This window comes from Amaranthus tricolor, chromosome 1, assembly GCF_026212465.1.
Source record: "Amaranthus tricolor cultivar Red isolate AtriRed21 chromosome 1, ASM2621246v1, whole genome shotgun sequence".
Classification (NCBI taxonomy): domain Eukaryota; kingdom Viridiplantae; phylum Streptophyta; class Magnoliopsida; order Caryophyllales; family Amaranthaceae; genus Amaranthus; species Amaranthus tricolor.
In genome coordinates this window covers 5,411,952-5,438,177 of record NC_080047.1, presented here as the reverse complement: position 1 = coordinate 5,438,177, position 26,226 = coordinate 5,411,952, and the positions used below count along the sequence as shown (strand labels likewise).

General features: G+C 32.1%; 4 protein-coding genes across 6 annotated transcripts; 2 read left to right on the top strand and 2 right to left on the bottom strand.

The window, feature by feature from the left end:
• Nucleotides 1-241: 241 nt before the first annotated feature.
• Nucleotides 242-1,529, top strand: LOC130820268 (cysteine proteinase inhibitor 6-like). The gene is made up of 2 exons (XM_057685585.1): nucleotides 242-606; nucleotides 1,170-1,529. The coding sequence occupies exons 1-2, from the start codon at nucleotides 502-504 to the stop codon at nucleotides 1,383-1,385; spliced, it is 321 nt and encodes a 106-aa protein (XP_057541568.1). The 5' UTR covers nucleotides 242-501; the 3' UTR covers nucleotides 1,386-1,529.
• Nucleotides 1,530-2,665: 1,136 nt separating this feature from the next.
• LOC130818029 (uncharacterized) lies at nucleotides 2,666-3,790 on the bottom strand. Its single transcript, XM_057684085.1, has 3 exons — nucleotides 3,699-3,790; nucleotides 3,459-3,602; nucleotides 2,666-3,206 (listed from the first exon to the last, which is right to left on the bottom strand). The coding sequence occupies exons 1-3, from the start codon at nucleotides 3,788-3,790 to the stop codon at nucleotides 2,678-2,680; spliced, it is 765 nt and encodes a 254-aa protein (XP_057540068.1). The 3' UTR covers nucleotides 2,666-2,677.
• Nucleotides 3,791-5,210: 1,420 nt separating this feature from the next.
• On the top strand, nucleotides 5,211-12,595 carry LOC130814213 (coatomer subunit delta). 2 transcript variants are annotated; one of them, XM_057680302.1, is made up of 12 exons: nucleotides 5,211-5,328; nucleotides 5,728-5,774; nucleotides 6,969-7,008; nucleotides 7,932-8,155; nucleotides 8,731-8,973; nucleotides 9,048-9,216; nucleotides 9,709-10,013; nucleotides 10,310-10,499; nucleotides 10,591-10,744; nucleotides 11,477-11,539; nucleotides 11,673-11,769; nucleotides 12,343-12,595. In XM_057680302.1, the coding sequence occupies exons 2-12, from the start codon at nucleotides 5,772-5,774 to the stop codon at nucleotides 12,430-12,432; spliced, it is 1,578 nt and encodes a 525-aa protein (XP_057536285.1). In that variant the 5' UTR covers nucleotides 5,211-5,328; nucleotides 5,728-5,771; the 3' UTR covers nucleotides 12,433-12,595. The 2 variants fall into 2 exon arrangements, with proteins under 2 accessions (XP_057536285.1, XP_057536278.1); XM_057680295.1 differs by having other exon boundaries at nucleotides 5,236-5,401.
• Nucleotides 12,596-17,127: 4,532 nt separating this feature from the next.
• Nucleotides 17,128-23,534, bottom strand: LOC130814201 (boron transporter 4-like). Of its 2 annotated transcripts, none has more exons than XM_057680277.1 (13): nucleotides 23,438-23,534; nucleotides 22,360-22,476; nucleotides 22,145-22,227; nucleotides 21,416-21,608; nucleotides 21,187-21,325; nucleotides 20,461-20,793; nucleotides 20,174-20,347; nucleotides 19,972-20,067; nucleotides 19,772-19,888; nucleotides 19,143-19,462; nucleotides 18,344-18,623; nucleotides 18,012-18,134; nucleotides 17,128-17,529 (listed from the first exon to the last, which is right to left on the bottom strand). In XM_057680277.1, the coding sequence occupies exons 2-13, from the start codon at nucleotides 22,452-22,454 to the stop codon at nucleotides 17,497-17,499; spliced, it is 1,986 nt and encodes a 661-aa protein (XP_057536260.1). In that variant the 5' UTR covers nucleotides 22,455-22,476; nucleotides 23,438-23,534; the 3' UTR covers nucleotides 17,128-17,496. The 2 variants fall into 2 exon arrangements, with proteins under 2 accessions (XP_057536260.1, XP_057536266.1); XM_057680283.1 differs by lacking the exon at nucleotides 23,438-23,534 and adding an exon at nucleotides 22,884-23,082.
• Between the last annotated feature and the right edge of the window lie 2,692 nt (nucleotides 23,535-26,226).

The window sequence follows — 26,226 nt, the reverse complement described above, 5'->3', positions numbered from 1 at the left end:
AATATTAAATTTATTCTCAAAAAAACATATTTGATCAATTTATCTTTATTTTCTATTTTGATAAGAATAATTATATCATACAATCAACTAAAAACTAAGAAAATTCTACATTTTATCCTAAATAATTTTTGATATTAATGGTTAAGAAATTAAAGTCAATGAATATAAGATCTAGTGGTTGATATTAATGGTTAAGAAATTATATATATATATATATATATATATATATATATATATATATATATATATATATATATATTAAAAAATATAAATATATGTCTTATTGTGCGAGTCTCTATTTTGATAAATTTATAAACTGAGTTTGCTTATTATGAACCGAAAAACTTAACAATAAATATATTCACATATCCACTAAGTCTAAAGATGGGGAAACGAATATCTTAGATTCCAATTTCCATAATATAAATTGAGTAACCCAACACAAATTAGATAAACACTACATACATCCACACACTTATTTACATTTATTCTCATTCAAAAATGAGTTCTGATTGTATTGTTGGAGGTCTAAAGCCTGTGGACGTAAAAAGTCCAAAGATTCAAGAGGTTTGTGCATGGGCTGTCAATGAGTACAACAATCAGCATGTAAGCATTATTTATTTATTTATTTATTCATTTCTGGCTTAGAAATTAGGCTAGAAAAAGAAGAAAACTAAATGAGAATCAAACTCAGGATCTTAATTATAAACAGACATTCTTCCACCATTATGCTAAGCATCAAAATTTAATGATAAACAATTGATCATGATTTTGAACTTTTTTTTTACCCTTTAATTTAGAAAGAATTTCAATGTTTCAACGGCAGAAATAATGCTAGCTAATTGTTGTATTTCCAAAATATATTATAGCCTAATGGTAGAAGATATATGCCTTGCATTGTGATCGACTGGGGTCTGATTTTCACCAACTAGAGATCAATTCAATTAATTCTCTCTCCCTCTTCTTACTTAATGTCATTAAGTGACTCTCATTTGAGAGGGTTGGATCACGAATGTACGCAATCTTATATATCCTTGTTAATGATTAAACTAACAAAAATATTATTTCCAACTGACCCTTTGTAGAAAATGACATGTGTAACTTTACATGAATAAGATGTGCACATGATTTAATGAGCAGTAATCTTTGTAATTGGTGTGTGTTTGCAGCCAGGACAATGTGTGAGATTTGAAAAGGCATTAAAAGCAGCAGAACAAATGGTTAGTGGACTCATGTACCATATTGAAATGGAGGTAGCTGTTGGTGATGCATTGCTTCACAAGGTTAAAGCTAAAGTTGTTGAACAAGCATGGATCAAAAGCATCAAATTGGTTGAATTCGAATTCCTTGAGCAAAACAATGCTTGTATTGCAGTTCCCAACTAATCCTTTCTTCTAAGGATTTTATATATGTGGTTCTACTATGTACTTGAAGTATAAATAAAGGGATGTAATGCATTATGCATATTACATGCAACATGTATTATGATCCTATTATGAATGAATCATGATGCTTTCTTTTTTGTTATATATATTTAGCCGTTACTCCTTCCTTTCCTATATGAAATTCTCATCGTATCATCTCATATATTATAGTATCATACTATAACATCTCTGAATTTCTTACCACTTTAATTCTTTCAAATTGATTAAAATATACATATTATGGCATAATAAATAATGAAGTAGTACATATACTTAAAAAATCTTGAAAATTTTCAAGTGTCATAACTAAAGAAAGTTTGCTAAATGGAACGACTCATTTATTAGTTAAAGAAAAATTACATGTTATTTTATCTTGACCAATATCTTTGACTAACATTTATTTATAGTTAGATTGAGTAAATTAGAGGATATAATATATTGCATAGTATATTGTTAACGTTAATCACAGAGTTAATTTACACATATATTACTGTTGAAATTGCGTGTTTTTACTGTATAATATCTTTGGCTTAATTTTTTTAATATCATATATATGTATTTATATATGCGGATGCTAAAAAAACCGTGCATTGCACGAGTTTTCACACTAGTAATATACTGATAATACAACACAACTATATTTCATTACTCCAACTTTATTAAGTAACTTTCACTTAAGGTGGGGTTAATGATAAAATTGACAAGAAGATGTTTTCAATTGATAATCAACGTTTGAAAAATTTCAGGTTACTATTTTAAGAATAATGTGTTCAATATATATAATTATCAATGGTACCCTCTGTGTTTTATCACTTTATAAATGTTAACCCTAAGTTTTTTAGGTTATCAAGGGTACCTTGTGTTATTTGATCTTCTTCGACCATGATACTATCAAACTTTTATTGTTAGAATAACGTTAGGGTAAAAAAAAATAAAAAATTATCCAAAATAATTCAATTTTTAATGATTGTCTTATAATAATCTCAAATTTTGATCATCATCATCCAACCCAGTATATCCCGCTAATAGAAAACTATGGACAGGGTCTTGGGAGGGAAGGACGGCGACAACTCATACCCTTGAAGGAGAGTGCGGCCAAAGGAGTCCCCCGACTCGAGAAAGATACGAAAACATAGCTACATGAGAGAAAAGACCTATAAAAGAAAATAAGTAGACCCACCTACAGAATAAAAGGGGACAAGAAAACTCATAAAGAAACGGGAGGAGCGGGATGACAGGAACATACGAGGACATCAGTAATCTAAAACATGGATATGACGCCTCCAACTACCTCTATCCCTAGTCAGGCCCTTGGAGAGGTTTAGCTCCCGCAAGTCGATTTTTATCCATTCGTCCCAAGTTCTCTTGGGTCGTCCTCGACTCCTCTTACCCTCTACTATAATACTTTCTACTCTCCTCACAGGGGCGGCGAGAGTCTTTCTCTGCACATGTCCAAACCATCTCAATCTATTTTCGCGCATTTTTCCTGAAATAGGGGCTACTCCTAGTTTGTCTCTAAACTCTTGGTTTCTAATTCTATCCATCAATATGTGCCCACACATCCACCTCAGCATACGCATTTCTTTAACTTCCATCTTATATTCAAAAGACTTCTTAACAGGCCAGCATTCGTTCCCATATAGCAGAGCAGGTCTGATAGCCGCCCAGTAGAATTTTCCTTTTAACCTGCTTGGAAATTTCCTTTCACATAGTACCGCGGTGGCTGCACGCCACTTGATCCAACTCGCCTGTATGCAATGGTTTACATCTCCGTCAATCTCTCTATCCCTTTGAATGATCAATCCCAAATACTTGTACTTCGTCGTACATTTAACAACTGCCTCTCCAATGGAGACCTCTGGTTCCCCAACCGGTGTTGTCCTACTAAAGTCACATCGCAAATACTCAGTCTTCGTACGACTAATGCGCAATCCTTTACTTTCTAAAGCTTCCCTCCACTCATCTAATTTATTACTAACCTCCTCACTAGTTTCTGCTACCAGCACTATGTCGTCTGCGAAAAGCATGCACCACGGTACCATCTCCCAATTAGATTGTGAAATCTCTTCCATAATGATAGTAAAAATGAACGAGTTTAGAGTTGATTCCTGATGTAGCCCAACTTTAACCGGAAAAGGCTCTGTTATCCCCACCGGTATTTGGATGTTGGACGACACTCTGTCATACATATTCCATATTGCCTCAATGTACACTGAAGAAATACCTCTAGCCTTGAGGCTATCCCAGATGACGCCTCGTGGTATGCTGTCATACGATTTCTCCAAGTCAATGAACATCATATGTAAATCCTTCTTTCGCTCCCTATACTTCTCCATCAGTCTCCTTAAAACATGAATTGTCTCCATTGTTGACCTTCCTGGCATAAAACCGAATTGGTTCTCCCTAATTACCGTTTCATGTCTAAGTCTCCTCTCTATCACTCTTTCTCAAATTTTGATAAACATGGATAATCCCAATTATAAGGGGTATTTGCTGAAAATGTACCAATTTAACCTCTTACCTATCCAACAAGTCATTTTGCATAAAACAAATAAAAAGTAATACAAAATTAACTTATAAAAAAATTGAAAATTAAAAAAGATATAATAGAAAAATTAATTAAGTTTATTATTAGATTTTAACTTTTAATTTTTAATATTTTGGATTTTTCAAGTAATTAACCTGTGAAAATCAGATCTTAAAATTAGAATTATACATGATTAATCAAAAGTTTAAATTACTATAGAAAAACCAATAAAAAAATTAGATAATTTAAGGTACTTTTTCCAAAGTAAAAAATAAAAAAAATAAGAAATATTGAAATTCCCCCAAAACCCACAGGCCGCAACCGGATACCCCATCTCCCATTCACAGACTTATAGTCTTTATACGATTCATTATAATCTTAGGTTGTGTGGTTGACCCAATATACTATTATAATCTTTATATGTTTATTTACAATAAGTGATATTTTTTATAATTTGAAGGTAATTTATTTATAATTTAAAAATAATCAAGTCTATCTCAGTAAAACAATTTCAAACTTATAACTGTTAAATACATCTATTAAGCTTTACTACTACTCTTATAATATACTACCACCTATTCAACCTATTAGTTTCATTTAATTTTTCACATTTATCAAATCAATATTTTAGCCTTCAATATGTCAAATTGTTTTTAGTTAAAAATTATAAAAAATTGATATTAATAAGGAAAAATTATCTAGAATAATCCAACCTATTCATGATTTTCCTACAATAATGCCACCTATTGATTAACCATGAATAATCCCAACTTTAAGAGGTATTTTCCTAGAGTAAACCCGGTGACTGGATGACTTGCTATAGCATGTTTTATTTTTTTTTATAAAAAGATAAATTAAAATAAAATGTTGAGAAAAATATTAAAAAATTATTCAAAAATATTTATGATTTTTTTATTATGTAGAATTTTTTAAGTAAGTATTCAAAATTTTTCTCTAATTTTAAATTATTTTTCAATTTATTTTTTTTTGCTGAATTAGCTATTATAGCAGGTCATCGGGTTACCCAACTTTACTCTAGGTAAATACCTCTTAAAGTTAGGATTATTCATTAAGTGGAATTATTATAGAAAAATCATAAAAGGTTGGATTATTCTAGGTAATTTTTCATTTTAATAATCCTTATATTGAGATGAATCAAACAAAATTACACATAATTATAATTTAACTTATAAATTTAAAATAAATTATAGTAAAAAAAATAAATGGCACTAATAATGGAGTATAAATTATCTAAATTTTATTAATTGTTTTTAACAATGATATTTTTCCCTACCGGTACTTGCAGTGAATTACTTCCGGTATAATACATCAAGGTGAAGCAAGGTTCTCGGAAAGACAGGAGAGAGAAATTTGAAGGTAGCGCCTTTCGTGCCCCCATTTTTCGCATTCAATCCAATTACATTTTCCAAGTAATTAGATCCACAGCAAGGTTCTCACTAATTTTCCTCGATTAATTGTATTATCAATATCGTTTTCAGATCTGCCATTGTTTTCTGGATTAATTTCATCATTCTTGCATCGGATCTAAAATGTTTGATTCAATACTTTGTTTATTCGATCAATCCATGTTATTAGGTTAACTCAGATTCAATTGTTTATAAAGTTAGTTAATTTACTCTGCAGTTGTTAATTATGCCTTATTTAAGCAATTCTTTTCGTGATCTGCAGACATGGATCCTCTTCATTTTAATTTTTGTTTTTCGGTTGTGATTTTAGTTGCACTGATTAAATGCTATGACATTGTTGTTTCTCCAGATTCGAATTGATTTCCCGCAGTAAGGTTTTTCAAGGTTGTGAAAATGGTATGTCACATTTGTTATCGGTTTATTTACGTTTTATTGTCAATGTTGTCTTACATTCATGTTTGAACTTGAACTTTTGTGGAGGATTTGCTACGATGCAATCGAACAACTTGTTTTTCGTTTGGTGTCTGATTGCAACTGTTTTGGTGCGCTGTGGTCGATTGGGGGTTCAATGGTAGTTATGTGATGTCTTTATGGATGCTAAATTAAATTTGGATCATCTGATTAATCGCCTTAAGACGTGATTTGACTGAATTGAGCATCTGTATTTTTCATTATGTCTATGTTGGTAAGAGTGGGGAAACTTGACCAATTTTTTCAAGGGGACGGGTTTGTCATCAACTAAATGCTTAATCTATCTTTTATTTCACAAGACTTTTTTGCTATGTTAATATTACAATCAACTACCTAATATAAATTAGGGATAAAAAATCAGCCCGCCCCACTTTAATGAAGTTTCATCTATTTTTGATAATACCGTCCCTTTATAGCTATGCAACTCAAGATTGTATGTGTTCGACTATTTTATAGTATCCTAATGGAGTGAGTATGAGTGTTTGAGTGGCACATCTTTTGTAGTACTCTTGACAAATATTTCTAAGGATGGTGATTTGTACAATTGAACAATTGTAATATTGTGTGGTTGTCCTAGCTCTTGGCGTTAACTATACCGTTTACCTTTGCCGCTGATAAATCACTTTTGCATTAAGGTTGGAATAAATTGACAATAAAAGTAAACTTTTTTCATGCTGATTTCATTATTTCTTGCTCGATCTTTTTAATTTGCTGAACTAATTGTCAACTTAATCGTGATTGAACCTTTTATAACATTGATCATTTGGTTTTTGGAGGGAGTAAATGAAATGGATTTTAGTTGCCGAACAATCAACATAAATTGGTATGATCCGGTCCCTATAAACAGGGTATTGGTATGATCCCTACAAATGAGTTTAAGCTAGCTATTTAATTGATGTTGATGCATTCTTTCAAGTATACAATCAATATTACACCTTATTGAACTTTAGAGTGGCAGGCTGCGTATTGGTATGATGCCAACAAATAGGATTATGCTAGCTATTTAATTGACAATGATATATTCATTTAAGGAACTTTTTCTTGTATTTTTGAATTCTTATTTTTATTAACACTTTCCAATATGCTATGATTCTAATTGCTTGGATATTGATGATATAGGTTGTTCTTGCAGCTTCTATCATCAGTAAGTCTGGAAAAGGTTAGATGATTTTTCTCTTTTTAGTTATCTTGGATGTGATTGTTGAATTTTATGTGCCATTGTTAGTTTGAATGTTTGTTATATTCTACACCGATTTCAGATATTTTTCTTTTGAAGTTTCATTGCATCCTATGATCTTCACTATCTGCTGGTTTATATACATCACCACCATATTTCATGCCGTATCTTAAATGAACTGAGATCTTATTATATTGTGTCAACTTGTCTAAAAAATATTAAGAACAAAGAAGGAAAAAGAAAAAATAAGGTAGAAATCAGATGGATTGCTGTGCAATTATTGCTCACAGCTGCAGAATTTCAAGAATATGCATTAAATCGAAATTACACCAAAAACATGCATCTCTTTTAAAAAATTTATTATATCTATATTACTGTTGTTGCTCTGAGACCCGCTCCACCCTGGCCGATGTCATCGAAAGCATAATTATGTGCTACTTTCATTTGGTCCTTTTGCGACTCTGGTATGTTGAATTTAGTTGGCTTTTGTCTAGTGCATGACAGCCTAGTGAAATTATAAATATCTAAAGTAGGAAATATCTTTACTTCTGATGCATGACAGTCCCATTAATTTTTAATTATTTACAGTAGGTGTTACATTACTTTTCATGCATGGCATTCTAGTTAAATTACAATTGACTATCCCCCATATTGTTGAGATTAAGGGTATGGCATTGTTGTGATACTTTTTCAAGAATTAAGTTTATGTTTGCTTATGGTAAAGTTATACTTGAGGTTCTTTGGTGTCTGCCTTTTGGTCATTAATGGTATCGGTATTTAGATTATTAGTGATGAGATGTTTCTTCCACGATTAGTTGCAGTGAGATTTTTAAGGATTGGATGAACACTTGTTTTTGTGTTTACGATTGAGTTATATCTGGCACTCTGATGTTAATTTTTGACAGCTCTTGTCTCGAGGCAATTTGTGGACATGTCCCGCATACGAATTGAAGGCCTTCTTGCTGCCTTCCCCAAGTTGGTTGGAACAGGAAAGCAACATACATATGTTGAGACTGAGAATGTCCGATATGTCTACCAGCCGATAGAAGCTCTCTATTTGCTTGTTGTTACAAACAAGCAGAGTAATATTTTGGAAGACTTGGAGACTCTGAGGATGCTTTCTAAGCTAGTATCCTTTATTTGTTTTAGTTCATGGTTACAGGAGAATCTTGATGTCTTTTGGTTGACACTGTTGGTTAAATGTTTGTTTACTATATCAAGTTTGTTAAATGAGAAAATTAAAGTCGACCAATTGATATTCTCGTGCTCCTTCATGTGTTTTATGCATTGTTCTTTAATGCCTTCCTAGTTGCATACATTATGGAGTTTTAAGTTCCTTTTTCAGTTATCCATTATCTAAATAAATGGTATTTTGAGGGATTAGAAATATGCCTTATTAGTTGCTTGCATGCGAAAATATTTAGATTATTTGTTCTTCAGATTATAATGGACTTTATAAAAATGAATCACTAAATCATGCGCACTTATTTATGTGAAGTTGAAGGTGATTTCTGTGATAGATCAATAAGAAACAACATCTTTGTTATCACTAACAAGAGTAAGGTTGTGTACATCCAACTCCTAAATCCTGCCTAGGTGGAAGTCATTGAATGACATTAGGGAAGTGTATTGTCTTTCATGTTGCTGAATGCAGTTTGAGTAGAATTTATTGCTCCATTTTTGGTATTCCTTAAGCATACAAAGTTACCTGAGTATGCTTATTCTTTGGATGAAGAGGGAGTATGTAAAGCAGCATTCGAGCTCTTTTTTTCCTTTGATGAAGTCATTTCTCTCGGGCACAAGGAAAGTGTCACTGTTGCACAGGTGAAGCAGTACTGTGAGATGGAAAGTCATGAAGAGAAGTTGTACAAGCTGGTGCAGGCAAGCAAGATCAATGAAACCAAGGATATAATGAAGCGTAAAGCCTTGGAAATTGAGAAAACAAAGGTATTCATTTTGTTTTTCTGCTTTTCATGCCACTATATGTCTTTCTTTGTTAATTTTCTTTATAAATTTGACAGGCTGAAAAGAACAGGGGTGATAAAGGAGGATATATGTCATCCATGGGTTCTGGAAGACTTGAAAGTAGCTTCAATGACATGAGCATATCTAGCAGTAACAGTGGTTTTAGCAGTAATGCTGGGTTTGGAATGCCAACGGACATGGATTCATTCCCTGCAAAGTCAAAAGGTATCTTCTTTCCAATTGTGATACTTAATAGTCTACATAATCTATCTTTTCTTGGTAATGGCAAGGAGTATCTTATGAGGTTGAGAGCTTCTTCAGAAGCTTTTGGGTAACCAGGATAAGTGTTAGGTCTTAAATACTATGTTCATCAATATTATGTGGATGGAAGCAAGCATAACTCTCCAACTCCCATATTGTTGTAGTTAACTTCGTAATTGTAGGCATTTGGTTACTGATACACATCAAAAGAAGTTTGGCTTTCCATTTTGTATTTTTTTCCAGAGTTCTCAGTGTACCGAATCAAATCAAATCAAATGGCGGATCTAATTCGATACAGATTTATAATATTGATCCTGCCTTAAATTCACAGCTTCTGCTATTCTAAAGTTATAAAATTTTAAAAATACGAGAGTACTAGCTGTACTTTCAGTTGTATTATTCTTATCAAAATAGTGTGTGGTTGTTCGTTTCTGATTCTATGTGTGCCTGGATCAGCTCGTGCACCTGCACCTGTTAGTGCCCCGGCTAAGGGCTTTGGCATGAAGCTTGGTAAATCGCAAGGTACAAACAAATTCTTGGAGTCTTTGAAAGCAGAAGGTGAAATGATTGTTGAGGATGTGCCACCAATTGCAAGCAAGACTAAGGCTGCTGCTCCCCCACTTACTGATCCCCTAACATTGACTGTGGAGGAGAAACTCAACGTGGCACTCAAACGAGACGGAGGGCTCAGTAGCTTTGATGTTCAAGGGAATTTATCACTTCAGATTTTGGAGGAGAAAGATGCGTACATCCAAGTTCAGGTACTTCTAGTTGCTGCCCTAGTTTGCTACCTTCTGGCGTCCTGAACTGCCTCTTTATGTAATGCTTTCTCACCAACTTGATATTTTTATGTCGTCAAATGTCAAAAAAAAGCTTCATTGTGATGAAACTTGACCTTTTTTAAGCTCACTAAACTGTTAAATATAACCACAATAATTCTTCTGATTTAATTATCAGGAATATGTGATATATGCAAGGGCCTGTTTGTTATTTGTACATTTTGTATTCTTGGCCCCTGCTTTTTGTCCATAAATGTTGTCAACTTTTTAATGTATAGGTTGAATCCGGTGGAAATCCTAATGTCATGTTCAAAACGCACCCCAATATCAACAAAGAGCTATATTCAAATGAAGGTATTTTGGGTCTAAAAGATCCTAATAGGCCTTTTCCCAGTGGCCAAGGTGATGGTGTTGCGCTTGTAAGATGGAGAATGCAGAGTACAGATGAATCAATTGTTCCATTGACAAGTGAGTTTTTGCGTATACTTTATCTGTGTTCCTTGCGACTATTGGGTCTTTTTGTTTCTTTTCACATATTATCTTTTCTGTTATTTCACAGTAAATTGTTGGCCTTCTGTTTCTGGAAGTGAAACATATGTCAACATCGAGTATGAAGCTTCATCAAGGTTTGATCTACAAAATGTTGTTATTTCGGTGCCTCTCCCTGCTCTTAGAGATGCACCAAATGTAACACAAATTGAGGGGGACTGGAGGTAAATGACTCGACATTTGTTTTTATAGTTTTTTGCACAACAGTAAAAAAAAGCGGGCTCAGGTTGGTTGAATCGGTTATGTTATTGTGTACGATAGATAAGTTCTTATTGCAAAAAATAGTTAAGGTTTGTTATAATTAAGACCCACTCATTTTTTTTGTGCGGACCTTGATGAAACCTTGACTCATAAATATCAAAATGTTTTGGACTCAGACACGCTGGTTTTAATGGGTCTAGGTTAAATGGGTCTTAAATTGGTCTTCCTGGAATTGTTCTTATATCATCATTTTCTCATTTTTCAGGACTAACTTGGATCATAATGGGTTATTGTATAGGTCTAAAATTGATCAGAGGTCTAAAATAGGTGTTTAATTGATCATAGGATGAATTTAGAGCATGTTGTGGTTGGATATGGGTCTAAATTATTGGAAGCAAACCAAGACCCATTTACTTCTTTTGGATCCAGCCTATTGGGTCTCAAAAAACTGAACCAAAAATCCTAAAACTAGGATCAGCTCTGAGGCGGGTCCAATAAGTTCATGGACCTCTGACAGTCCCTAGATATACTAATTTAATTTTGAAACACAATTTGCTGAAGATTCTGAACTACTTAGATGTACATTTTGACTTTGTTTGCATGATAAAAGTAATGTTCTGCTTTCATATTGTTAGGGTAAAGTTTATGTCTGCTGAGCTGGAAAATCTTACGCTCGTGTATAATTTGTTTCGCAGATATGATGCTAGAAATTCTGTTTTCGAATGGTCCATTGTTCTGATCGATGACAGTAATCGCAGGTGAACATCTTACTAGCTTCTATAGTTGTCTTTTCTATCCCAATGACAAGATAGTCGTTAAATAAGAATTTTGTTGTGAAAAGATCATGAGGTGGGATTCATGATTGGTAATTGTTTTTTCTTGATGTTGCAGTGGGGCTTTGGAGTTTGTTGTACCTGCTGCTGACCCATCTTCCTTCTTCCCCATTTCTGTGAGGTTCACTGCTACAAATACATTTGGTGAATTAAAGGTAAACAAATACTGGACCCGATTTATATAGATGACCTCGTATTAAGGCTTTAGCATTGTTGTAGTTGTCTTATTACATGTATTATATAATACAATAAGGCCAAAAGCTTATGTCCAACCCATGTAATTGGCGACATGAACCAAACAAATCAATATGAGAGATTGTGATATAACTATAATCATTAGGTGATCAATATCCGATATCCAATGTCAATTAGGATTGATTGAAAAATTCCAATTGGATATCTGAAATTAGTCAAATTGATTTCTTTAGAAAAATATAATTTTATTCTTATGATTATCGGATATCCGAACAACGTAAAATATGTGTATATCCGAAACAATGACAGATATCCAATTTTCGACTATTTCAAAAGTCAGATATCTGAAATCCGAATTCCAACATTTTGATATCTGAATCTGTATCCAATATCCGGATTTTCAAATCGGATATTTGGATCATTATATAGTTTTGCTCAGCCTTAATAATCATAGATTTACTAAATTATTATCCGGTTTACCTTTTTCTCTTAGATTACTCATGGTAGCGTTCTTTTTCTTGTGATCTATGCAGGTTACCAACATCTTGCCATTAAAAGGTGGACCTCCTCCCAAATTTACTCAGAAAGTCCAGCTCTACACAGAAAACTACCAAGTGGTCTGATGAAATCCCTACATTGGCATCCTTTATCCAACGTTTGTACTCGCACTTTTTTAGTATCTTGACGGATTTTTGCTTCTTATGACATTCGTTTTTGGCATGTGTAGTATATTGTTAAAAATCAGTTTGATTGTTTTAGTCAACACTTGTTGAGGATTCGTCTATACTTCTCTGGGATAAACAAATTATTTCTGGTTGAAATACTAGCGTCATTTATAGATGTGAATCAAGTTTTCTACATTTATAAACTTTTTTTAAAATAAATGTGAATGAATGTCATATAGTTGTCCATGGGTGGGCTATCCGTCAGGCTCGAAAAACGGGCGAGTTTAGACAACATTTTTCAAAAAAACATTTAAATTTGGACGGATAATACCCGCCCACCTAAATAAATGGGTGGGTAGACATTAAAAAAATACCCGCGGGTATACTTGCCCGCCCGCTTAGTTTAATATATTAATTATTAAATAATTAATTTTATTGATTATGAAACTAGTAGTCACTAGTTTACTGTTTAGAACTACTACATATCCAACTTTAGTAATTAGTATCCATACCCATTTTAATAATTTTTTTAAACTTATTATGATTGGAGGAGGTATATGTCTGAACTCGTACTCTGTAGTAAGATAAATTGATGATGCAATGCTTTTGTTGGATCATCCAACTTATTTTTTAATCATGTAATTTGAGTATTTTAAGACTTTTTATGTAATTGGAGTATTTTGGATAATGAATTGTATTTTAATTGTTTTTAAAGCTTAACTTTATAATTTGTATTACATTTTAAATTGTTATATAATAAATACCTGCCTATGAGCGGGTTCCGCTCGCTTTAAAAATAGGCGGGTAGCGACAAAAAAATATACCCACAAATGCGGGGGCTTTTAAATGTTTGAGCCTGTGGATAAATTTTTAAGATATTATCCGATTCGCTACCCATCTAAACCAGCCCATTAACAGCTCTTCAATGAAATAGGCATTTAAAAGTCTAATTCTGCCCTATTGATTAAAAATTTACAATGTAAATTTGGCGGTACTTCCCTCTAGTTTATACCTTACTTTATTTGGTTAGATACTGCATCTTTGTTAAGATAATTATTATGCAACTAGATGCAACATGGATACTATAAATAATAATGATAGAGTATTATTTTATAAAATTAATTCATTTACAACATAAACTTAATTATTAAATCTTTGTATTTGTTATGATATTATCATTATCAAAGTGAATAAATAATTTATTATACAACAACATGAACACATAAACTCATAGTAATTATTGATAATTGAGACATAAAATTTAAAAATCTTCAACTATGATAGATATGAGGGAGGATTTAGTTGAAAAAATAGCCAAATTAGTTAGCTTAATCATTATGTGATGATAATTTGTCTAAGTTCAAATAAAGATTTATATGTATATTTTATTTTGATTTATATAGGAAATATAGTATTTCAATTGATCATTACATATTATTATAGTCAATCGACAAATATTACATGTTTTAATGCGTTAATTGTTTCCTTAAATATCACATCAAATATCAAAAATTTTCTAAAAACAATGGAAAAATTTATAATGTCAATATAACACATAACTCAAGTCGTTTCTTCATAAATATATTTTATTGATAATAACAATAGGAGTAAAGAGTATTTGAAGAATGTATGTGTTGTTTTTACTTTTTAACACAAAAGACCTGAGCATAAGAGATTAAGAGCTTGAGAACGTATAACATTTCTTAGGATTATATTAAAGGTACCTTGGCATGATCTATTTTCTTGAAAAATATTGAATATATAGAATTAAGTGAACGTGTTGATACTAATTCTAATAAACTTCTTAATATACGTTAATTTAGTAGGTATGTGGCAAGCGCAATCAACATTATAAAATTCACAAATTCTAAAAATCGCTTTAAAGAGTGCATGTCTCGAAAATGAGTATTACTCGATTCTTTTGGGCAATGCAAAACTCTATTCATTACTAATTACAATTGAAAAAATAAAAATCATACTATGTATTTATTATTCACAATTACTTATCAAAACCATATTTACTAAATAATCATCAATTGTCATTTTATGCGTGTAAACTATCCAATGTGTTGTTGTAGCTAAGCTACTTTCTTTGAATTGGTCCGTTCGACCACTTAATGTTAGAATTTTTTTGGTTAAATGAAGCAAACTCTAAAGAATGGAGGGAGTATATATATACTCATTAACTTATTGATCTGTTATTTTTCTTTATTAAGCAGTTTCAATCATTAGATTAAGTAATGAACTCTATTTTTTTTGGACAATGGAGATGATATTGGCTTGTTTTAACTCTCCATAATAGCCAACTTCAACATTTAAACCATAATTAAGAGTATTCTCAAATAATAAATAAAAATAAATTAATTCAACATGGTATTTTTAGTAAAATAGACAACCAAAATAGGGCAATTGAAATAAAATACCTATACACTTGCTTTTTCGGTACTCATTTTGAGATGGAAAAAAACTAGTACTAGTAACTACTAACTAGTAAGTAGTAGCTTATCAAAATCACCACGTATCACTAACATGCAAATATGACTTGTAGTTGATATCAGATAATGACCACATAAAAATGACAAATAACCTAAAAAGTTACAACTTACAACTCCTCATCTGTTCTTCTTAATTAACATTATCTATTTTTTGGATGGAAAAAAGAGATATTGAATTGAAAAATAAAATTAAAAAAAATAAGTAAATGATAAAAATAAATGGTTAAAAATGAAAATATAATTCTATGAATAGAATTTAAGGAGTGTAAAACTATTATAAAAAAAATACAAAATTAATAAAATAAATTAAAATAAAAGTGGTGTTAATTGAGGGGAACAGACCTCACAAATTCATCACATTTATGAGTAAAGACATACTTTTTCCGTTCCAATTTACTTGTAATATTTACTTTTTCACGCAGTCCAATACACTAATTCAATCCTTAATATCTTTAATTATTATGTATAATAAAAAATTATGAAATAATTAAATATTAATAGTCTTTGCAATGAGACAAATCAAATAAGATCTCACTTAACTATATTTTAACCTATGTATTAAAAACTAATCACAAATTAAAAGTGATGAATAAATAGTGTTATTTTTATCAATATTATAACTAATTTGAAACAGAGGAAATAATAGACGAGTAGACAGGTATATTTCACCTAATAATTTGGTACTTGGTAGTAATCTCAAGTCATTATTATGTCTAAATCAGGGGAATAATTGAATAAACTAAAAATGGCAGGCGGGAATCGGGTAGAACATTTTATTAGCTTGTAGCTCCCTTCTTCTGTTCTGGAATACTTACTACTTACGATTATTTATATTATTTATTATTTAAGCTTATTTTATATATTGTGGTTAATGTGCAAAAAAAATATAGACAAATGGAATCTTGTTTGAATCGTCTAATTACATACTTTTAAATATTAATTTTTTATAATTTTTATATATACATAGTTTAACATATAAATGATCAAACTAACACATTGAATAATATAAAAAGCCAAATACAGCAAATACAGTGAAACAGAGAAAATATAAAAGTATATATATATATATATATATATATATATATATATATATATATATATATATGACAAAAAAATTCTTCGAACTTTCAGCTAATTATTTTTAAACCTTTTGTTATACGACAAAAATTGACTATGGCAGTAATATCTTTGTCATGGGTTTGTTATTTACTAAAGATACTATACTATTATCAATGGTGCCAACTAGGGGTGTGCAATGGGCCGGGGGATCCATTGGGCCTGCGAATCCAAGCTTTTATCAGACGGGCTTTTAACGGGTTTGGTCTTATATGGGCTGGATTTTTGAAGGGTCAACTTTTACTATACACAGAGCGGGTTAAAAACGGGCTTTTGACGGACCCTAAACGGACCTTCCTATTTTTTATTAATATGATACTACTGTGCATAATTCATTTTGCAGCCATGAAACTGAATCAAATGTATTTGTAGGGGAGCTTTGTGTTATAGGCTAAACATAAAGTATCTGAGAAGAAAAGCCTTTGAATTCAATTGTTCTTATAAATTCCACAAAACTTTCGTATATTTGTATCAAGACTGTCTTTCTAGTTTGTATGGAGTAATATAATGTTCAGAAAGTATCTGAGAAGAAAATAAATTGCTTAGTTTGCTCCCATTGCTATTCAGACAGTAGAAATTTATTCTATCAAACTAGCCCATAAATTCTACAAAACCCGAATAGCAAATCAAATGATGCCAAATACAGTTAAATACTGATAATAACATGACTGCGCACAACCCATTTAAAATTTTGAAGAAATAAGATAAAAGGGCTGAGTCGGATCGGGCTTGATGTGCCCAACCCGTTTAAAGCCCATTTCTTATTTTGTAAGGCATGGCCCGCCCCATTCCGTCTCTATTTGAGCCCGATCCAACCTTATCCAGCCCATTGCATACCCCTAGTGCAAACTATCTTATGATTGGGTTAGAAAACATAATTTTGTTGTATAAATGATGCTACTCTTATGTAATATACTAAAGATACTGGTAAAGTGAAAGCAGGTTTTAATCAGATGACTCGAGTTATAGATAAATCTAGACCTAAATTTCCCTTTGCGATACTGCTCGTAATCGAAATCACATAAGATGAAAAAAGGATTCATATATTAGTAATCTCAATTAATTACAAACTAAGATATAATTGGTAGCAAAACATAGTCTTCAAACTTCTTAGTTGTATTCTGCAGCAGAAAAGTTCACAAAATTATACACCCAATTTTCTCAGTTTAATGTAAAGTTGGTTTAATTTTGTGTATATACTTGCATTCCTGTCCTTACTTGATCATGACAAAATACCTCCCTTCTCTTGTCTTTAATGTCATAATTAACATATCACATATTTCTTTGATCTTCCTTTGGAAGGTATAAGCTTTGTTATGGAAAATTAAACTCCATTTCTTTGTAATGAAGCCATTTTCGAGTTCAACATCGTCGATAAAATTTCCAATTGCCTCATACTACTCTTGTTCTTTCATTCTGGATGAACTAAATCTTGCGGGTGAATCTGAAAAAGTCATGAAATAAAGGATATCATATACACTTCTCCATTTGGGCATAAAGTTATTGAGTAGATTTCGAGTTATGTGTTTTGGGTCGATTTAAAATTCGATTTTGTGTTCACATTGGATTTTATATATTTTTACATTCATTTTAAAGTTGGGTTAAATCGGGTTCGGTTACAAAATTGGTAAATATCAAGTCGTCGAGTCTGTTTTGAACACTTCTAACTGTAAGTTCGACCAATAATAACACTCAATTGTCCTATTTCACTAAGTGGATCCCACCTAGACGGAAATTGGTATATTTGATGTACCTAACCTTACCATTCTTAATGCTAAATCCACCCCATAAACAGCATAGGCAGCAAAAGTTATGCCTCAAGCACCAAACAATAGCCAGAACATCAAACAACATATCATATTCCTAATTGAAAATCAACTGAACAAATGTACACAAATAAGCAAAGTTTAGTGCTAAGATTATTGCCTGAGGATTATCAAAGCTCATGGTTCTGATCTTGAACTCCCCTCTGTTTGTTGTCATTTCATCGAGTATCTCAAAATCATCATCGTCTTCATTATCATCATCATCGGGTATAGATTCTTTATCCTGTTCAAACAGAATAATGTACAAAATCAAAATCATGTCCTATTTTAGTCTTCTTTTCCCCTTGAACAACTGGAAAGTATATATATACTTCTTCCATTTCAGAAACTTCGTCTCATTTATTTTTTTGCAACATTTTTAAAGCTCATATTCTAGTTTCGATATCTATAACAACGTTTGATAAAAAAAAATGAGCATTCACATACACATACCCTGTAAGACATGCTAAGAGAACGTCTAGGTGCACCAGCAATCTCTTCATACTCGGCTGCATCCAATTCTTGCAGATGAAACGGATGAAAGTACTTCGGTAGAAGATGTTGTCGGATGGTTAACAGAAAGAAGAATGGTAAAGGGAAGAGAATCCCAGCAATCGGTATCCAAGTAACTCCGAAACAGATCAATAAGTACACTATTTGGAATAGAGTGAACGAAGCAATGCATTTGAAGGGCACTATTTCTACAAATGATGCATGATCTTTTTCTAAAACCCTGCACCCAATCATATCATCATAATAAAAGTGTGATCAAAACCCTTTTAGCATAGCATAACTTCAGATGTTCAGCTTTTCAAGTGTCAAAAACTCAAACAAAGGGTCCATTTGGCAAATGGTCGTTGGCTAAATTTGTTGGTTGGTTTGATGAGCACAAAGTATTGGCTAATTCGCTAGCTATTAAACCAATTGTTTAAGTCACCTGTTATGAAGATGTTATTAAAAATTAGTTGTTGCTTATTGGTTGTTGGCCGACTATTACAGAAAATTAGGTAAAAATTAGGTTGTTGGTTGTTGGTTATTGGTTGTTGGTTGTTGGTTGTTGGTCAACTATTGATGAAAAACTTACTAGTTACAGAAATTGTTGGTTGTTGGTAATTAAAAAAAATAATTACCAAATACTTTTTGCCGATTTAACCAACCAACAGCCAAAAGCCAACACAAATGTCATTAGCATATACTTAAGGGGAAGATCAAAGTAGTACGAAAGAACCCATATAGTAAAGTTGAGCATTACTTGTATCGTCTTGCTGGTGTAACGAAAAGGAGAAGAATTCTCTCCCAGAACTGGCTTCCAGGGAGACTATCAATGGCCATATATGCAAAGTATCCCCAAAGAACTGAAGTGGGTATCAGCTTAATCACTGGCATAGCAAACATAGCGCCTACGACAAGGATCGACTGTAAAAGATTGCTCACTCTTTGCTCGTTCACTCTAACAGGCAGATAATTGTTAATGTTTTCGAGTTTGAAAGCGTATTTATCTTTTCCTTCTTTTTTCTCCCCACTAATCACTGCCTCTTTCAGATCTTCCAACTCCTTTGCAACTTCCTGAGGCTGGAAAATCAAGAAATTGTTGATCATACATCATAACATCAACATTCATAACAAGTAATCATCTTGAGACTGCAGGGCTATTCCTGACCATAGGCAAAGTAGGCATTTGCCTGGGCCCCGAGCTAGAAAGGGAACACTTAAAAATTATCAATTAAGAAGTTTATGACACGTCCACATTTATAATGATAATTATAATATATAGGGTCCGTCTCTATTATTTTTCCAACACCCGTTAAAATTCAAAATCAACCCTTTAGTTTGCCTAGGGCCCATTAATTATCAGAAACGACACTATAGTTGAGAGCTTACATTAGGACACTGATCCATTTGAATGAAGACATCTTGCATCTGACCATAAAGTTCTGTGCTGCTAACATTTCTCCTGATGCTCTCCTTGGCAGATTGCACCATTTTTTTACCCATTAACTGTCAAAATTAGATCATAATGTATAAGTAATTGAGATTATGTAATAGAATTAGTTGCTTAATTTGAAATTCCACCCACCCACCTGCCTCTTGAGAACGGCAAGGCTCTTTGTATGCATCGGAGATTGTGGAAGAACGCCATTTGATGGAGGGAGTCCGATCAGTCCACAGAGTAAAGTCTATCATTACATCGGAAAAAAGGTAGACCATGAATCAATGATATTGATCATTTCAGTTGATTTCAGTAAAAAGAAAAGGTTATAGAGTTTAACTTGATTAACGTACCATAAATCCGAGCACCAAAATGTCATAATGGTAAGCCGAAGGAGTTTTAAGATTGAACTCCTTTTGCTGTGCTAGTTGTGAAGCCACACTGTGGTCGAAAAAATACAGTCCTGTGACCATTAGAGCTGGAAGGATGGCAGCAAAGATGTACCCAACTGGTACCCTAAACATGTCCTGCGTTTTTCGACATAGATTAACATCATACATAAGAACGAAATCGAATCCAAGAGAAACTTATATATAGCCTATCTGAAAAGGGGCAAAATGATAGCATGAAGCATAATTACCTTAACAACAGTCCAATGGTACACTGAAGCAGATTGCCAAGCCAGAGGACTATAGAGCCTTCGAGGCACGCCCTTTGGTACTCCAGAAGGCACACTGAAGGATATGGCAGTCCAAATCACAACCATCAAAGGAACCCCATAATCGGCAATGAGGCCCCTCATACGACCTGTACCATAAGTCCATGACCTTGCCCTACGGCTCTTTAAGGCCGTTAAGAAAACCCCAAAAGTAAATACAATCCCAAGTATTCCATTCACATATCTCCACTGAAAATGAAACTTCTCCTCGTGTTGATCTTCTGCTTTGGGAATTTGGAATTCACTTACAACTCCCTACATTGAAATAAGTACACAAAGACTCTTGTGAACAAAAAATACCCATGTTAAAGCATGAACCATTTTGACATTTTATACCATATCTTTAGGTTTTACTCTTAGATGAATGAAGATATTTATGATCAAAGTTAAGCGTTGGAAAATGCAAAAATTCAAATGGTACAAGTATAGGTAAGTACAGTGTAACATAATTCATCAATTAATTTGCTTTCTGAATTTTCATTTTCCCTTTTACCTGATTCGCTCAAAATGACTCTAAAATAGACTAAAACTGATTATAATTCGCTTACACTGATTCGTGATTTGCAAGCAGATTAGTGAATCATGTAACAGTGGTCAGTGGGTAAGTAAAATTCCTACTAAGATTAGTAAAATTGTTGAAAGAAGTACCTTGATAGCTTGTTGTATAAAAAGAACAGTAATCAACATGCCAAAGAGTTCATCTGCAACTCTTGTAAACCTTTTAATGATTGTAGAAGCATTGATTGTAGAAAGAAATATTAACATAAGGGCTGTCCACACACAAACCCTGTAAATGAAAAAATTAAAGTCAAGCAAAATTATATCTAATTTTCATCACTTTTCCTATAAAAATTGAGGAGTATTTTGACAAATATACCATCCAGCCCAAGCCAAGTAAAGTTCCTTTCCCAAACTAGGCTGAGAAATAGCAAAGTTATAAAGATAAGAGTACATAATCACAGTTGGTTCTGCAACTCCGACTATCAATAGAGGTTGTCCACCAAGTATTGAGTGAATGATCCCACATATTGCTGTTGAAGCTAATGTTTCAACTGTACTCAAGCTTCCATCTACATAATTTCCAAACCTTAAAACCTTGAGTGAAAACAGAAAAAAATCTCATATACCATATAAAATTTCATCCAGCACCCCTCTTCAAGTAGAATATTTAACGTCATAAGAGAATTTGTGTTACATCCATATTTCTAGCGCAAAAGACTCTTATATCAAAGGGCGTGATAGAGTATATAACATATTTCTAGCGCAAAAGGCTTATGCAAAAATTTTATTTTGCGTCTTATTTATAGTAAATATATTTGTTTTTAATAAACATAACATATTTTTTTATTAACTTTTTTGTATACAAGAAAAAGAGGAGGCTTATGCTGTCGATCACCTCGCATACCCTCAAATACTCCTCTGTTATAGAGTATATAACATATTTCAAGTGCAAAAGACTCACAAAAGAATTTGTCTACCGCAAAAAGCTCTTATATGAGAGGGCGTGATGAAGTATATTGGGTCTAAGCCATAAACTTAAGTTTTTAATTGATTAACCCTGTTGGTAATAAAAAAAGTTGTTTATGATAACTAAGGAAAAACTCACCTGTATCTCTATATAGTTGTGCACCAAAAGCTATGACAGGAAGTGCAGAAGCAAAGAAGATGTAGGTAGTTGGAGCTAGTATCCTATACTCCAAAGCAATTAAAAAATTCATATAATACTTAAATTTGGAAAATGAACAAAAAGAATTACTTAAATAAAGAGCTATTTCATGAATATATAGTGAATTATAATACAAAAAAGACCAGAAAAATTACCCAATTCCAGATTTGAAACCATTATACCAGTCTTGCTTGTAACATGTCAATCTTCCTTTGAGATCACACAAAATCCCATTAAAAAGTTTCTTCATTTTCTCAGTTCAAGGATCAATCCTAACATATAGACAAAGAATTTATTTTATTGAAAACAATCAAATTTCCAGAGCCTTAATCCCAGAAGATTCGGGTCGGCTAAACCCAATCGAATCAAGTGACAAAAAAACCCAGAAATCAAGCAATGTGACTAAGACTTCTTGAAAATAATAATTCCAGTATGAATATTGATCATTTAAAGATCTAAATACTAATTAACGTATTCTAATTAAGTAAACTACTGATAATACAGTGAAAAACTATAATAATAATAATAATAATAATAATAATAATAATAATAATAATAATAATAATGATAATAATAATAATAATAATAATAATAATAATAATAATAATAATAATAATAATAATAATAATAATAATAATAATAATAATACAGTGAAAAACCCCAGAAATAAAACTCTAACCTATGAACATTGAGATATTGAAATCAAGGGTTGAACAATTGAACCCAAAATGGGTAAACTTTGCATTCCCAAACAGAGCTTTTCCAAGAAAAAATGTCAATAAATGATCAAAAACTAATATAAAAAAATTTTCAATAAACGACCAAATTCAAAAACTAGTATTTTTTTTAACCCAATATACACTAGTACATAAAAACCATATTCCTATACTTCTGATCAGTAATTATGAAAAGTAAGATAAAAATAAAAAGTAAAAATACATAAAAACAGAAACAAAGAAAAAACAGGATACCCATTAGTTCTCCGAAGGAAAAGCATGTATTTTTGGCTTGAAAAATAAAAATTATATATACATAAACCCACAATAATATTGAAATGAAAGTATAAAAAACAAATAAAATCACATTAAATTCGTGAATCTTTTCGCTTCATGCTAGCTGTAAATATTTACTTCTACAAATAAAAACTGACGAAAAAAATAAATGAATAAAACAGGGTAAATTACAAATTACAAATAATGAAAATAAGAAAATTTGACAATATCAACAAATCACCGTAAAAATCGTCAGAAGAAAAAATCGCCGGAGAAATTGAACATGGAAAAAATGGTGTAGAAAAAAAATGGTGCAGAGAGAAAGAATAGTGCGAGAATACGAGGGTTTAAAAAGACCCGCGCTGGTAATGGAGGAGTGAAGACTTACTTTTGCATTAATGTGGGCCCATATTTCCAAAATCCTAGTTTATGGGACTCTTCTACTTTCTATTGTTTTAGGGGATGAGTCCGTCTCACTATAAGACTCTCTCGTTTATATAGTAGGAGTGTAGGACGGTTTTAAATAATAGTTAGTCTCTTAAAAGATTATTTTTTTTAAAGACGTATCATAAGTCCTGCTTATTAAATATTAATGTCTATTTATCGTATTTTTAATGTTTACTTACATTATCCTTAATGGTTACTTAGTGTATTCTTAATATCTACTTTCAATATCTTAAATGTCTACTTACATCATTCTTAATGACTACTTATAATATTTTTAAAAATATATAATGGGTTAGCCTAATTAGAGATAGTCTCTCAAAAAATACGTCTCTCATAAGAATTTGTGTTTAAATAATTCGTTATTTTTTTTTAATTGACAACTTTAAAATTATAAATGATTATTTTAGCTCAAAATAAGATAGTCTCATTTAAAAATTAGTGTTTTTACATTGGCTATGTCTAGCTTTTGCTGCAATCTACTTGTGAGTCCATTCCAATACCTTTGTTATATTTTTAGTCATGATCTACATTTTTTTTAACTTTTGATTACATATTTAGTTTATTTTTTATTTTGTTCATATGTTTTTCTCATGTTTCTATTAAATATATATTGCTCATAAATTATACTTATAGCAAAAGTTATGAGAACAAAAAAAGTAAAAGTATAAATATTCCCACTTTTATATATATATATATATATATATATATATATATATATGCGCTAAAGTATGCTCATGTGGATTATTGTCAGATTCATCTCAAGGTATAAAAATCTAATATAGATTTTTTATTATTTTATAAAACATATTTAGATATAAAGACTCAAATTAAATAATTTAAAATAAAATTCAGAAAATATTTTGAATTTTGAATCATGTAAACATTATTTATACTATATAACATAGCTATGAATTTTAAAATTTATCATCAAATCATACAATACATGGAGTATGTTTTTTATATATTTTTTGGAAAATTTGATTTAAAGGTATGAACTTTAGCTCAGTTGCTTTTAATAGTTTGAACTTTCGTTTATTTTTTAAAGGCTCGAACTTTGGGGTGCCTCCAGTTTTGGTAACTTTCATGTTACCTTCTTCTTCCCTTTGTTTTCTTCATCTGATTTTTCTACTCATCCAAGTCTTCTTCATCCCTTAACAATGGCATCTTCACCATAAGGATGATATTTTCTTGTTTGATGATCTTAAAAAAACCCAATAAATAACAAATTATAAATTTTTAAAACGAAATCTTCAAAAATATGAAATTGCAACAACACCCACAAAACAGGATGAATAAACAATCAATAACAGTAGCAAGCAACAACAATTATGAGAAATAGACCTTTTGAAGCTCAAGATTATTCAAAATCATAGAATAGGAACGGAAATTGAGCAAACCTGGGGAAAAAAATGGAAGAACTTAAGAATAACCCAGAAAGTAAAGAACCTTAAATGGACAATAAAATCAGTGAAAACCCAATTCTAAAACAGCAATCTTCAAAATCTTGAAGTTATAAAAGAGAGGAATAGAAAGGAAAAAAAGATGACAAACAAATACCCAATTGAAGTTATAAAAGAGAGAAAAGGAAAGGAAAGAAAGATGATGAACTGAAAAAGGTAAAAAAAAGCTCCATAAAAGAGCAATCTTCAAAATATTTAAAATTAACTAATACCCAATAGTAGAAAGATGACAAAAAAATATCCAATTGAAGAAAGATGGCAAACTATTAATATTTCAGAAATTAAAAATGGTGAAGAAATAGAGAGTTTTGTAATACCCCAGATTTAGCTTGAAAAAAGATTGATAGACTACTCATATAAACAAGGTGCATTTTCTATTCTAGGAAGCTCATTTGCTAGGAACTCCATAGTTAAGCGTGCTTAGTGTGGAGCAATCTTAGGATGGGTGACCTCCTGGGAAGTGTTCCCGGGTGCGCACGAATGAGACCAAAGAGCGCTGGAAAGACTTGTGTTGGTTTGTGGGGCTAGTCTACAGTCTCCATGAGTAGTCACCAGCGGTCCAAGGGGCCGGGGTGTTACAACCCTGCGACCGTGGCTGATAGTGTTCAGTGCAACCCTGCGACCGTGGCTGATAGTATTCAGCGCACCTAGCGGGGGAAAAGATCATGAAGCTACAATCCAACGAGGACGTTGTATTCATATCAAAGTGGCTGATAGTGTTCAGTGCACCTAGCGTGGCTGATAGTGGGGGTGAGTGTAATACCCCAGATTTAGCTTGAAAAAGGATTGATAGACTATTCATATCAACAAGGTGCATCTTCTTTTCTAGGAAGCTCATTTACTAAGAACTCCACAGTTAAGCGTGCTTAGTGTGGGGCAATCTTAGGATTGGTGACCTCCTGGAAAGTGTTCCCGGGTGCGCACGAGTGAGGCCAAAGTGCGCTGGAAAGACTTGTGTTAGTTTGTGGGGCCAGTCTACAATCTCTATGAGTAGTCACCAGCGGTCCGAGGGGCCGGAGTGTTACAAGTTTAGGGATTGAAAAATGGTGAAGAAAGAAGGAGGGGATCACCAGTACAAGATGGAAGAAGAAAGAAGGGAAAAAAGGATGAAAAATACATTTTA